Here is a 14,866-nt window from a genome sequence, read left to right on the forward strand (position 1 = left end):
GGCTGCAGAGTAATGCATGCTGGAAAAACGTGCAGACTTACGAGGACAAACAATATAGCGCAGTTATAGAAATAATTAAGTGTCTTACTATTCTCCATGGTCGGCCCTCTTGCCTATTCTTTGAATGTGGAAGGAGCCACAGTTATACACCTGAGTCTGCTTACTGCACAACCCATGAATCAGATTGATACATAAGTGTGTAGGTGTGGGTTATAGGGTGTCTAATTGTTCTACATCTTTTCAATATGGGAGACTTAAAATAGCCTGTTTTGTTTTTTGTACAGACATCACACCCTTACCTAAACAGCACCCTCGCCTGAGAAGTAGAAATTAAAAGGGAGAGAAACTGGGAATTGAACAACTGCAGTTGACATAGCTAAGCAAATGGAAGAATACTCTTATTGCAATGTGGATGGCTCTTAAAAAAGAGCCTTTGGTTGTTCATAGTGTAGTCTATGGTGTTGCCAGGGAACAGCACACCCCTCGAAGAAGTAGGAGGTGAAGATCTCTCGCCTCTTGCTGCATTGTTGGACCCCATCCTTGAAACATCCTGAAGAGCAGCAGACTTCTCCTATGGCACACGGCGGCGAGCTGCAGATCCCCTCCTGGTCCTCGTGTCCATTATATTATGCAGGACACAGGTAGCCTTCATACGCCTGAATTCCCCCAGGAGGCAGTCCCAGATGGCCCTGGTCACCCAACCTTGCAGTGCCCTACACGGTAACTGTAGGAAATCGTTTTGAAATAATGTCCTGTTACAAGGTATCTGTAGGAATATGGAAGATAATGTCATTAGACTTTCACATCACCAGGTCATTGTGGATTACTAAAGTATAATATCCCTCATAACAAATCATGATAACATTGGATAGATGCATGTGTAGCATGTGACAATAGCAGGATCATATCAAGGATAGCATCACAAATGAATACATAAATACTACTTGAAGCTTGATGAGTTGATCATTTGAATCAGCTGTGTCGTGCTGAGGCTGAAACAGAAATGTGCATCCCTTTGAGTTCCCAGGACCAGGACTGAGAACCGCTGCTCGTCATTGGGACCTCTTCATCTGCAGACAGGCTTCTGTATCTGAGGACAGAAAACCTCACAAGAAACAGACTTCATTATACTAAAATTAGACTGCACTGAATATTATGTTACTATTATCACTGTCCTCACTTAATGGGAATGGAACTACACAAGTCCATACCCTATCCAGAATAGCCTACTCTCTCACTTTGACAGTTGGAGCTGCTATCCTTTCAACCCTTCTCCATGGCTGTTAGCTAGCTACCTACCTACCTACAAATGCATTTGGAGTGTTGTTTTTTTTAGTGATAAATACATCAAGATAGCTAGCTAATAAGAAGTTAAGTAGCGGGTGACATTTAATTCACTTAGCTATCTATACGTATGTAAAGTTGGCTAGATAGCTAACGTTAGCGAGCTACATTAGAAGCTCATTTGAGTTAGCCTGCACTGTAGCTAGTTAGCTAATAATACATGTTTTGAGTTTACATTCGAAATGTAACGTTATTTACTTAACTTACTTGAATAGGTTATCCCAGCCATGTGGACGATTGGAAACAGGGAAGAAACGTGTGTTTGTCACCAGAGCGTTTTAGAGCATCTTAAAATGTATCTGTGAATAAATTCATAAAATGTAATAACCAGACTTTCATACAAACTTGCTATGATGAATTCTTGACGCAACATCGAACGTGCTGCCATATGCTTCCAGCACACCCGAAAGCGAGCTACTTTGGGGGCCTAAACCGCACGTATCCATTACCGTGTAGACAAACCGTTAACCATCTGGCCATGCTGGCTGCCATGTGTGCCCACTTCCTGCTGGCCCAGCTGGTGGTGACGCCCCCCTCACCACAAGTTTCTCTTTAAATATTTTTTGTTGTGGAATGCAATGCATTTACAGTTTTTCGATCTGTTCTACGAATTGCCAAGTGGCATTCAGTTACAGTTGATGAAAATGTAAAGACTAATAGTGCATTTTGTCACTGGCTCTATGGAGCGGTATATTTATTTTTTTATGTATATTTACTTTACATAGCCCCCATAGTTATTGTCGTTTGAAAAAATATATTTGTTGATGGGTGTGCAAGAATTAACGATATATTGTTTTAATTGTGTGTCACATGTTCTACTGGTAAGTGACAGACAGTGTTAGATAATAACACAATCAATACGTTGCCAACCTATGACTTTCACACTGAAATAGGATAAAACGACGGAAAGTATCGAACAACAAAGTTTATTTCAGAGAGGAAATGAAATTCTGTTGGTAAAACAGTGAGAATGAGAGACATAAAAATCATGCATGGTTCCTGGTTCAGAGAATCATTCCATATACAGTAGGGTGCTGTGGTATTGCCCTATTGTCGTGTATGTTTCTGTCTGTGTGGGGGGTGAAATGGTACCATACACACCCCAAGCAAAGTTTCCATTAGTGTGCACAGCAGCTGCTGCCGAGTGTCATCTCCTTGTCTGTCATTATTAGTCTCCTTACAGTGTTGCCACACACACGGTGGTAACACCCGAGCAATACCTACCCTCCCCAGTGTTGTTGAATGCCCACCCATGCCAACATTCTGTAGACCCCCACCCCAACAGACATGTCCCTAGGGGTTAACAGTATAACACGTGGTTCAAGCCATTATGGATGTCAGAATTAGAGACTAGCTAGCTTGGTCCAATAGCGCCAGTTGCTATGTTGATGAAGTGACAATGTGTTGATGAAGCACATGGATTCCAGGCTAGGTTGATGAAGTAGTCAGCACCTAAACTATAGACCTACGGACTATTCTATAGGCACATAGCTGTTAGCCTGGAATCCACACGGAATATGGCTCAATGCAGATTCCATGCTACATAGCTAATTTCTTAGAACTCATTGAAATGATACTAGACATGTCAATTACTGGCCAGCAGATGGCACCACATGACCGGTTAAAAACAAACCTGCATTGTCTCTTCCGAAATGCTTTGCTCTTTGTGTACTGTGGCTTATTCTGTAGTTTGCTGTGCATGTCAAGGCTTTGGGTGGCTTTTTCAACATGCAGTTATACCCTCAAGTTTTAGTATTGGATGTGTGGTCATGAAAATCCTCAGTGCAAATTGTTCAAATGTAATTTTTTTATTTTATTTATTTTGTATTTCTTTATTTAACTAAGCAAGCCAGTTAAGGACAAATTCTTATTTACATTGACGGCCTAACAAAAGGCAAAAGACCTCCTGCGGGGATTAAAAAATAAAAATAAATACAATATAAATATAGGACAAAACACACATCACAACAACAGAGACAACACTACATAAAGAGAGACCTAAGACAACAACATAGCAAGGCAGCAACACATGACAACACAGCATGGTAGCAACACAACATAACAACAACCTGGTATAAACACAACATGGTAGCAGCACAAAACATGGTACAAACATTGAGCACAGACAACAGCACACAGGGCAAGAAGGTAGAGACAACAATACATCACGCAAAGCAGCCACAACTGTCAGTAAGAGTGTCCATGATTGAGTCTTTGAATGAAGAGATTGAGATAAAACTGTCCAGTTTGAGTGTTTGTTGCAGCTCATTCCAGTCACTAGCTGCAGCGAACTGAAAGAGGAGCGACCCAGGGATGTGTGTGCTTTGGGGACCTTTATCAGAATGTGACTGGCAGAACGGGTGTTGTATGTGGAGGATGAGGGATGCAATAGATATCTCAGATAGGCCTCACTCCCCCTAAGAGGGTTTTATAAATAAGCATCAACCAGTGGGTCTTGCGACGGGTAAACAGAGATGAGGAGTATAGAGTGCAGTGATATGTCCTATAAGGATCATTGGTGGCAAATCTGATGGCCGAATGGTAAAGAACATCTAGCCGCTCGAGAACACCCTTACCTGCCGATCTATGAATTATGTCTCCGTAATCTAGGATGGGTAGGATGGTCATCTGAATCAGGGTTAGTTTGGCAGCTGGGGTGAAAGAAGAGTGATTACGATAGAGGAAACCATGTCTAGATTTAACTTTAGCCTGCAGCTTTGATATGTGTTGAGAGAAGGACAGTGAACCGTCTAGCCATACTCCCAATGTAACAGTATAATTTTAAACGGTCCCCTCGCCCATACCCAGGCGCGAACCAGGGACCTTCTGCACACATCAACAACAGTCACCCTCGAAGCGTCGTTACCCATCGCTCCACAAAAGCCGCAGCCCTTGCAGAGCAAGGGGAACCACTACTTCAAGGTTTCAGAGCAAGTGACGTCACCGATTGAAACGCTATTTAGCGCACACTGCTAACTAAGCTAGCCGTTTCCATTGCTCCACAAAAGCCGCGGCCTTTGCAGAGCAAGGGGGACCACTACTTCAAGGTCTCAGAGCAAGTGACGTCACCGATTGAAACGCTATTTAGCGCACACCGCTAACTAAGCTAGCCGTTTCACATCCGTTACACCAAGTACTTGAATGAGGTGACTACCTCAAGCTCTAAACCCTCAGAGGTACTAAAAACACCTGTGGGAAGTGGGGAATTCTTCTTACCAAACCACATTACCTTTGTTTTGGAGGTGTTCAGAACAAGGTTAAGGGTAGAGAAAGCTTGTTGGACACTAAGAAAGCTTTGTTGTAGAGCATTTAACACAAAATCCAGGGAGGGGCCAGCTGAGTATAAGACTGTATCATCTGCATATAAATGGATGAGAGAGCTTCCTACTGCCTGCACTGTGTTGTTGATGTAGATTGAGAAGTGTGTGGGTACTCCCTTGGTGACAGGCATTGGCTGAGACAGCAGATTTTCTGACTTTATACACTGCACCCTTTGAGAGAGGTAGTTAGCAAACCAACCCAAAGACCCCTCAGATACACCAATAATCCTTAGCCGGCCCACAAGAATGGAACAGTCTACCGTATCAAAAGCTTTGGCCAAGTCAATAGAAATAGCAACACAATATTGCTTAGAACGAAGGGCAATGGTGACATCATTGAGGACCTTTGAGGTTGCAGTGACACATCCATAACCTGAGCGGAAACCAGATTGCATACCCAAAAGAATACTATAGATATCAAGAAAGCCACTTTTGATAAACAAGGCAAAATAGAAATAGGCCTATAACAATTAGGATCAGCTTGATGATCTCCCCCTTTAAATAAAGGGTGAACCGTGGCTGCCTTCCAAGCAATGGGAACCTCCCCAGAGAGGAGAGACAGGTAAAAAGGTTGGAGATAGGCTTGGCGATGATAGAGGCAGCAACCTTAAAGAAGAAAGAGTCTAAACCATCTGACCCAGATGGGTTTTTGGGGTCAAGTCACTGAGTCTCCTTTGACTCAGTGACTGCCTGCAGGGAGAAACTTTGTAGCGGGGCAGGGGAAAAAGAGGGAGAAGCATCGGGGATAGTCGCATTAGAAGGGGTGAAGATGAGGAAATGTTGGATGGGCAAGGAGTCTTGGCTGAGTCAAATAGGAATCCTGACTAAATGAAGTGGGGATTAAAAACCTCAGCCATGTGCTTCTTGTCAATAATATCCACATCATCAACATTAAGGGACATGGACAGCTGTGAGGAGGAGGGTTTTTTCTCCAGGTCTTTAACAATTTTCCAGAACTTCTTGGGTTTAGACCCCCAGAGAGAGAACTGCTCCTTAAAGTAACTAACTTTGGCCTTCTGGATAGCCTGAGTGCACTTATTTCTGAACTTGTTTTAAATTCTCATTTTATTTATGGGGGCGTGTCTGTTCACAATACCACTGAAAATATAAAAAATAAGGTCCAATCGTCTTCGACAGAGGGATCAAGCTGATTCTATACCAGTTTACAGAGACCAGTTCATGAAGGAAGGCTTGCTCATTAAAGTTTTTTAGCAAGCGTTTATGACAAATCAGGACAGCTCGTTTCACTGAGCAGCCATTATTAACACAGGCTGTAAAACAGTGATCACCAAGGTCATTATGGAAAACACCAGACTGATACCTATCAGGATTATTTGTGAGGATAACATCAAGGAGAGTATCATTTTCTGGGTGTTTGGAGTCATACCTTGTGGGATTGGTAATAATCTGAGAATGATTTAGGGAGTCCCATTGCTTTAGGACTTGGTCAGGTGGTTTAAGCATGTCCCAGTTTAGGTCACCAAGCAGGACAAATTCAGACTTAGTGTAAATTGCCAGGAGAGAGCTTAGGGCAGGTAGGGTACAGGCCGGTGCTGATGGAGGACGATAGCACCCAGCAACAGTCAACAAAGAGCTATTTGAAAGTTTCATGCTTAAAACCAGCAAATCAAATTGTTTGGGGACAGACTTGGTGGAGACAACCGAGCACTAAAGGTGATCCTTGGTAAATATTGCCACTCCACCACCTTTGGAAGATCTGTCTTGCCCGAAAAAGGTTATAACCAGAAAGGTTAACATTAGTATTCAAAACACTCTTCCTTAACCACGTCTCAGTAATGACCAACACATCTGGATTCGAGCTGTGAACCCACACCTTCAATTGATCTATTTAGGTAAATAAGCTTCTCGTGTTAATGTGCAGAAAACCCATGCTTTTACGAGAGCAGAAATCAGTGAAGCAGGTATCAGAGCACAAGTCAGAATTGTGGCTAGCAACAGTAGATGGGCCAGGGTGTACATGCACATTTCCAGATATCATCAACAGTAATACAATCAAGGCACGGCAGAGGACAAGGAGAGCACTGCAGTGCTGAATTATGACATCTAAATGTGCATCAGATGACAACAAGATCATATTGTACAGCAATTTCATCAGGTAGCATGAATACAAAGCCGGCGATAGGTGGTTAGAATAGGATGGGAGGCCAAGAGTCTGTGTAACCAATAGAGAGTCAGAGTCCCGAGTGTGGGAACAAACATAGTCTTTCCCACGGTTGATTAAAGAAAGTCTGTAGTCAACAATGTATGCAGGAGTCATGAGGCAAATAGCAAAATGCACAATAAAAAAATATATATATAACGACTTGGGGCTAATGTAAGTTCAGAGTCAATCTCCCCAACCGTTTTTTTATTTTTTTTATTTCACCTTTATTTAACCAGGTAGGCTAGTTGAGAACTAGTTCTCATTTGCAACTGCGACCTGGCCAAGATAAAGCATAGCAGTGTGAACAGACAACACAGAGTTACACATGGAGTAAACAATTAACAAGTAGACAAAAAGGGGAGTCTATATACATTGTGTGCAAAAGGCATGAGGAGGTAGGCGAATAATTACAATTTTGCAGATTAACACTGGGGTGATAAATGATCAGATGGTCATGTACAGGTAGAGATATTGGTGTGCAAAAGAGCAGAAAAGTAAATAAATAAAAACAGTATGGGGATGAGGTAGGTGAAAATGGGTGGGCTATTTACCAATAGACTATGTACAGCTGCAGCGATCGGTTAGCTGCTCAGATAGCAGATGTTTGAAGTTGGTGAGGGAGATAAAAGTTTCCAACTTCAGGGATTTTTGCAATTCGTTCCAGTCACAGGCAGCAGAGTATTGGAACGAAAGGCGGCCAAATGAGGTGTTGGCTTTAGGGATGATCAGTGAGATACACCTGCTGGAGCGCGTGCTACGGATGGGTGTTGCCATCGTGACCAGTGAACTGAGATAAGGCGGAGCTTTACCTAGCATGGACTTGTAGATGACCTGGAGCCAGTGGGTCTGGCGACGAATATGTAGCGAGGGCCAGCCAACTAGAGCATACAAGTCGCAGTGGTGGGTGGTATAAGGTGCTTTAGTGACAAAACGGATGGCACTGTGATAAACTGCATCCAGTTTGCTGAGTAGAGTGTTGGAAGCAATTTTGTAGATGACATCGCCGAAGTCGAGGATCGGTAGGATAGTCAGTTTTACTAGGGTAAGTTTGGCGGCGTGAGTGAAGGAGGCTTTGTTGCGGAATAGAAAGCCGACTCTTGATTTGATTTTCGATTGGAGATGTTTGATATGAGTCTGGAAGGAGAGTTTACAGTCTAGCTAGACACCTAGGTACTTATAGATGTCCACATATTCAAGGTCGGAACCATCCAGGGTGGTGATGCTAGTCGGGCATGCGGGTGCAGGCAGCGAACGGTTGAAAAGCATGCATTTGGTTTTACTAGCGTTTAAGAGCAGTTGGAGGCCACGGAAGGAGTCTTGTATGGCATTGAAGCTCAATTGGAGGTTAGATAGCACAGTGTCCAAGGACGGGCCGGAAGTATATAGAATGGTGTCGTCTGCGTAGAGGTGGATCAGGGAATCGCCCGCAGCAAGAGCAACATCATTGATATATACAGAGAAAAGAGTCGGCCCGAGAATTGAACCCTGTGGCACCCCCATAGAGACTGCCAGAGGACCGGACAGCATGCCCTCCGATTTGACACACTGAACTCTGTCTGCAAAGTAATTGGTGAACCAGGCAAGGCAGTCATCCGAAAAACCGAGGCTACTGAGTCTGCCGATAAGAATATGATGATTGACAGAGTCGAAAGCCTTGGCAAGGTCGATGAAGACAGCTGCACAGTACTGTCTTTTATCGATGGCGGTTATGATATCGTTTAGTACCTTGAGTGTGGCTGAGGTGCACCCGTGACCGGCTCGGAAACCAGATTGCACAGCGGAGAAGGTACGGTGGGATTCGAGATGGTCAGTGACCTGTTTGTTGACTTGGCTTTCGAAGACCTTAGATAGGCAGGGCAGGATGGATATAGGTCTGTAACAGTTTGGGTCCAGGGTGTCTCCCCCTTTGAAGAGGGGGATGACTGCGGCAGCTTTCCAATCCTTGGGGATCTCAGACGATATGAAAGAGAGGTTGAACAGGCTGGTAATAGGGGTTGCGACAATGGCGGCGGATAGTTTCAGAAATAGAGGGTCCAGATTGTCAAGCCCAGCTGATTTGTACGGGTCCAGGTTTTGCAGCTCTTTCAGAACATCTGCTATCTGGATTTGGGTAAAGGAGAACCTGGAGAGGCTTGGGCGAGGAGCTGCGGGGGGGGCGGGGCTGTTGGCCGAGGTTGGAGTAGCCAGGCGGAAGGCATGGCCAGCCGTTGAGAAATGCTTGTTGAAGTTTTTGATAATCATGGATTTATCGGTGGTGACCCTGTTACCTAGCCTCAGTGCAGTGGGCAGCTGGGAGGAAGTGCTCTTGTTCTCCATGGACTTCACAGTGTCCCAGAACTTTTTGGAGTTGGAGCTACAGGATGCAAACTTCTGCCTGAAGAAGGTGGCCTTAGCTTTCCTGACTGACTGCGTGTATTGGTTCCTGACTTCCCTGAACAGTTGCATATCGCGGGGACTATTCGATGCTATTGCAGTCCGCCACAGGATGTTTTTGTGCTGGTCGAGGGCAGTCAGGTCTGGAGTGAACCAAGGGCTGTATCTGTTCTTAGTTCTGCTTTTTGTGAACGGAGCATGCTTATCTAAAATGGTCAGGAAGTTACTTTTAAAGAATGACCAGGCATCCTCAACTGACGGGATGAGGTCAATGGCCTTCCAGGATACCCGGGCCAGGTCGATTAGAAAGGCCTGCTCACAGAAGTGTTTTAGGGAGCGTATGACAGTGATGAGGGGTGGTCGTTTGACTGTGGCTCCGTAGCGGATACAGGCAATGAGGCAGTGATTGCTGAGATCCTGGTTGAAGACAGCGGAGGTGTATTTGGAGGGCCAGTTGGTCAGGATGACGTCTATGAGGGTGCCCTTGTTTACAGAGTTAGGGTTGTACCTGGTGGGTTCCTTGATGATTGTGCGTGTGTGCTGGAGGCAAGCAAAACCTTGGGAGAGATGGGGGAGTGTGGTGGGGGTACCTGTACCAGACAGGGGGAGACAGGCCAGGGCAGACGATAAACAGATCGCCAGGTGGAATCCAAACAGCAGTGCAGCAGGCACCAGGAGTAGGTCTCACACCCACTTGAGAGAAGCTTTTATTTCTGGAGTCAGATTTCTTGTAGAAAATGCCAGTGAATGGTCTTTGAACAGCAGGAGGGGGCTTCAGAGGGCTCTTCAAAGACTCCTGACACTTGTTGGGCCCAAAGGCCTCGACACCTTTTTCTTCTCACCTGGGTGCTAATTGAATTTGTATCTGGTCTGTCCTTGCAAGCCTGACAGCCTTAACTCAGCATTCAGTCCCCATAAAGTCAAATATATCATTGTAATGTACTTTATGTTTAATTTTTTTAATTTTTTCATTTTATTCTTGGCTTTCAAAAAAGCATCAGATCAAACACTACTCACTCAGTTCCAGTTTGGATGGTGTCCTCAGGTCTCTGATGTTTGTCTGCTAGAGCACCCTCCGTATAGCTTGGAAAAAAAAACCTTGGAAGCAGTAATCTCTAGGGTTAATTTTGGTCAAAATTAGGTTGTCGGTTTGGAGTTCTGATCTGGAGCGAAGGCCATGCTGTGGAGGGTAGCATCCTGCATATGTACCTGCCGAAAAATCAAAGTTTATCTAATTCCAAATCTAAAAACATGTTGAAAAATGTGAGAGCTCACATGCAGCTGTGTCTCTCTCTCTCTGAGGGGGGCGTGTCACTGGACTGAACAAATGCAGACTGATCAACTCTTTAGGGATCTCTATCATTTTAATATTTATTGAGAGATAAAATTACATACAAATGGTAATTGGAGCCCATATAATACACAATAGTGAAGATACAACTTGAATATAGACTCAACATGGACAGTACAGTACATTTTTAAATTAAAATAAGTAAAATACATTATATATAATACAGGAAGAGCAATATCTCAGACTGTTTACATGGAGTTCCACCTTAGTGAATCTCCTGCCATTAATTTTATTGTAAGATTCATTCATTCATTCATTCACTTATTTACATTAGTAGAAAAAAAATGCATTGCAGTAGACAGAGTAGCAACTTGCCTTGCTGTGATCTGATTATAAAGCTGTTAGTAATGTTGTTGGTTGATAATATTCTAGTAACAGCGTATGAGTTCACGCCACGCCAGTCCATCATCTCTGCCCAGACTCCTCTTATTGGCTGCTTCTGCTGGGTCTCCCCAAACTGACGCCGTAGGTGATCATGTGGAAGTTGTCCCAGGCATAGAGCTTCCTCTGGGCATGGTTGTAGTCCACCATGCTGTTGTAGCGGTAGCGGTTCTTAAAGGGCACTGCCATGCCTCTGCCCTGGCCAGTGGCCGTGTCGAACACGTGGTTGACAGTGGTGTCTGGGGCGGTGTAGCTGGCCACCGTGTAGAGCCGACCGCAAATCATGAAAGAGTTAGCCACTGTGTTCTTCCTGATGTTGGTCTCCCAGCTCCTCTTCACCTCCAGGCTCTCAGGGTCCAGCTGGGACACCACGATGGCTCCCTTGGCCTTGCTGGTGCTGTAGATGGCCCACAGGCCCTGCTCGTCCACCGCCAGGTCGATGTCTGTGTAGCCGCCCCAGGAGTAGGGGTGCTGTCCGTGGAAGCCAGCGTGGGGGAGGTCCAGGCGTGCCGCCAGGCTCTCGTAGGCAAGGTCGTAGCGGAGCAGGGTGCGGCTGCGTCGGCGCTGGTAGTAGAGGGAACCACGGTACAGGGTGGCCCCTGTGCTCTCCACGGGCTCAGGCAGCACCATAACCTTCATGGGGAAGCCCTTGGCAAACTGCTCCATGTCCTCATAGGCGAACAGCTGGCGGACGTCCGTGCCCACTGTGTCGATGCGCCACACCGTCTTGTTTCCATATGGAGAGGCCATGGGCTCAGGGTCCTGCAGCCACACCCCGTACTTCCCTGTGATGCTGTCAGCCTTTCGGTGCAGGACGGGCTCTCCCACAGACACCAGCTCACCACAGCCTGGACACAGAGAGAAGGTAGTTACATTAAATATCAAGTCAATTGGAATATGGTCTTTATGAAATATGATCACTACCTTTATGATCATCTCTCATTTATTTTCGTTTTTAGTGGTGACGTGCATATACATAATACACTGAACAAAAATATAAACACAACATGTGAACTGTTAGTCCCATGTTTAATGAGCTGAAATAAACCATCCCAGAAATGTTCCATATGCACAAAAAAGCTTATTTCTCTCAAATTTTGTGCACATATTTGTTTACATCCCTGTTAGTGAGCATTTATCATTTGCTAAGATAATCCATCCACCTGACAGGTGTGGCATATCAAGAAGCTGGTTAAACAGCATGATCATTACACAGGTGCACATTTTGCTGGGGACAATAAAAGGCCACTCCAAAATGTGCAGTTTTGTCACACAATACAATACCACAGATGTCTCAAGATTTGAGGGAGTGTGCAGTTTTTGAGAATTTAGCAGTATGTTCGACCGGTGTGTATGGTGTTGTGTGGGCGAGCGGTTTGCTGATGTCAACGTTGTGAACAGTTTTCCATCGTGGGGTTATGGTATAGGCAGGCATAAGCTATGGACAATGAACACAATTGCATTTTATTGATGGCTATTTGAATGCACAGAAATAGAACCATTGTGAAGCCCATTTTGTTTAACATACTGTACATGTGTCCAACAGATGCATATCTGTATTCCCAGTCATGTGAAATCCATAGATTGGGGCCTAATACATTTATTTAAATAGACTGATTTCCTCATAAGAACTGTAACAGTAAAATCTTTGATATTGTTGCATGTTGCATTATATTTTTGTTCAGTACAGTTGGTGTGTAGTGACTTTAAGAAGCCACTAGGGAGCGATAGATACAAGTTAAATCAGTGGTTTTCAACCTTTTTCTACAAGACCCCAATGTTGTGCCAGAATTTCTGTCGACCCCACCCCAAATCTAACCTTAAAATCTGTACATTTAGATTTTTACATCAACAAATAACATTCAACTCATTACATTTTCCATATCTCTTTTCACAATGAAAAGAAACCAATAAATATATCTACTCAATAAAAAATGTCTTTCTCAACATTTTTTTGTATATGGTCCCATACAATAATCTGTACTCTAAATGTTTTGTTCCCAAAAACAAAAACAATCCCAAAAAACAACCTGTGTGGTTCTGCCCAGCGTCTTGAATGAGACGTGATGCTGGGACCTCAGTCACCTCTGCCTTCATCTCCTGATAGAGAGAGTCTGAGAGGAAGAGAGAGAGAGAGAAATAACATTTTTTTCAATGGTTTATTTGGTGGCTGAAGTCATAAATAACTCAAAATATCCAGCTCCAATAATTCTGAACACGTTCAAACTCCAGTCATTTAACATGCAGCGCAGCCCCCTATTTAACAGATTTATTGCATTCCCCAAAGGATCACAGACACTTAAACTAACATGCAACGCGCAAGTGACAGAGTAGTAGAAGCAGAATCTGTGTAAATACCATTCCGCTAACCCAACCAAGCAGTGCATACTGAAACCTGACCTGTACTCCACTCTGTTTACATTAGAACACTGATTTTGACCAGATCAGATAAACAAACACTCACAATCCACAGTTCCTAACTCACATACACTCCTAGAAACAAAGGTGATATCTAGAAACTTAAAGGGTTCTTCAGCTGTCCCCATATGCTAATCTTTTGAAGAACACGTTTTGGTTCCATGTAGAATGCTTTCTACAGATGGTTCTATCAGGAACCAAAAAGGGCTCCTATGGGGACAGCTGAGGAACCCTTTAGGAACTCTTCTCTCTAAAAGTATATACATTAATGCATTTTCACACAGTTCAGGGGTGGGTTATAAGTGATGATGTGAGACAGTAGAGACTTACCGCTGGCTGGTCTCTGGTTGAGCTCGTGAAGTGGGAGTCCTGCTCCAGCGGCTTGGGGCTGGTGGCAGGGTCTCTGTCGCAGTGTCTCAGCCGCCACACTCAGTTCGTCCACCCTCCTCTGGAGCCCCTGCACCTGCCTGTTCAGCTGCTCCTTGTCCCCCTGCAGCTGGCTCTTATCTCTCATGGCCTGGGAGTACGCTTCCTGGATGGTCTTGTCTCCCCCACCCCCTGGACCCTCTCCCCCTGCTCCCTTGCCCCCCAGCAGCCTGCTGACCAGGGCCTCTAGCAGGGTGAGACGAGATTTCACCGCCTCCATATCTGGTCCTCCGCTGGTCCCGGAGCAGCTCGCCTCGGCAGGGTTGTCCACGGTGAAGGTGTACTGACAGCGCCCCGTGTGGTCATTGGAGTGTCTCAGGGAGGCTCTGTCCTGGCTCTGGGAGCTCAGAACCAGGTAGGACAGACCCAAGGCTACCTGGAGCCACATTCTGGTGGACAGGTGGATGGATCACCTGGGTCTCAGACTTGATCACTCACTTGGTCCTTCAGGAGTTGTTCTCTTTCTTTCTTTCTTTCTTTCTTTCTTTCTTTCTTTCTTTCTTTCTTTCTTTCTTTCTTTCTTTCTTTCTTTCTTTCTTTCTTTCTTTCTTTCTTTCTTTCTTTCTTTCTTTCTTTCTTTCTTTCTTTCTTTCTTTCTGTTGGATCAGAGGACCTGTGATGGAACCTTTCAGCTGAGATCAGGTTTATATCCTGTTGAATTCTTTGCGTGGTCTCTTTTATTTCTGACTGCGTCCCTGGTCTTTTGTCACTGTCTGTTGTTCTCTGAGTTAGAACACGCTGCAAGTGGGATATTTATACAGTCAACTAGCATACTGTGGGAGGGGACAAGGATCATGGCTGCACATCTGAGATGGGGCATGGGGGGGGGGGTAGCTGGGGGTGTGACACCATGTGTTCTGAGACAGAGAGTGGATTTAACACAGTTTGTTTTTTTCTGACTATGTTTTATTGTGTCTGTCTGTAATAGTGGTTTGTCTGCAGTATACTGTATGTCTGCAGTTATTTATCAAAACATAGGTTGTATTTGTCTATACTGAGCGTCTTTGTGTCTGTCTGTCTGATCCCCTTTTTATAAAAGTACTCAGTGTTTACTTCCTTTACATCCGATAGTTATATAATGAAATCACC

General features: G+C 44.5%; 1 protein-coding gene across 1 annotated transcript; it reads right to left on the bottom strand.

Moving 5' to 3' along the window:
* Positions 1-10,546: 10,546 nt before the first annotated feature.
* On the bottom strand, positions 10,547-14,490 carry LOC135512059 (myocilin-like). The gene is made up of 3 exons (XM_064933675.1): positions 13,682-14,490; positions 12,964-13,047; positions 10,547-11,781 (listed from the first exon to the last, which is right to left on the bottom strand). The coding sequence occupies exons 1-3, from the start codon at positions 14,163-14,165 to the stop codon at positions 10,979-10,981; spliced, it is 1,371 nt and encodes a 456-aa protein (XP_064789747.1). The 5' UTR covers positions 14,166-14,490; the 3' UTR covers positions 10,547-10,978.
* Between the last annotated feature and the right edge of the window lie 376 nt (positions 14,491-14,866).

This window comes from Oncorhynchus masou, chromosome 3 (genome assembly GCF_036934945.1).
Source record: "Oncorhynchus masou masou isolate Uvic2021 chromosome 3, UVic_Omas_1.1, whole genome shotgun sequence".
NCBI lineage: Eukaryota > Metazoa > Chordata > Actinopteri > Salmoniformes > Salmonidae > Oncorhynchus > Oncorhynchus masou.

Bases quoted from the DNA above. Each gene is read 5' to 3' on its own strand.
- LOC135512059 (XM_064933675.1), bottom strand. From the start codon at position 14,165: ATGTGGCTCCAGGTAGCCTTGGGTCTGTCCTACCTGGTTCTGAGCTCC. The intron at 13,048-13,681 runs GTAAGTCTCTAC...TCTTCCTCTCAG, and splicing joins CAACCAGAGACCAGCCAGCG to ACTCTCTCTATCAGGAGATG. The intron at 11,782-12,963 runs GTTGTTTTTTGG...CTCTGTGTCCAG, and splicing joins CGCTGGGCAGAACCACACAG to GCTGTGGTGAGCTGGTGTCT.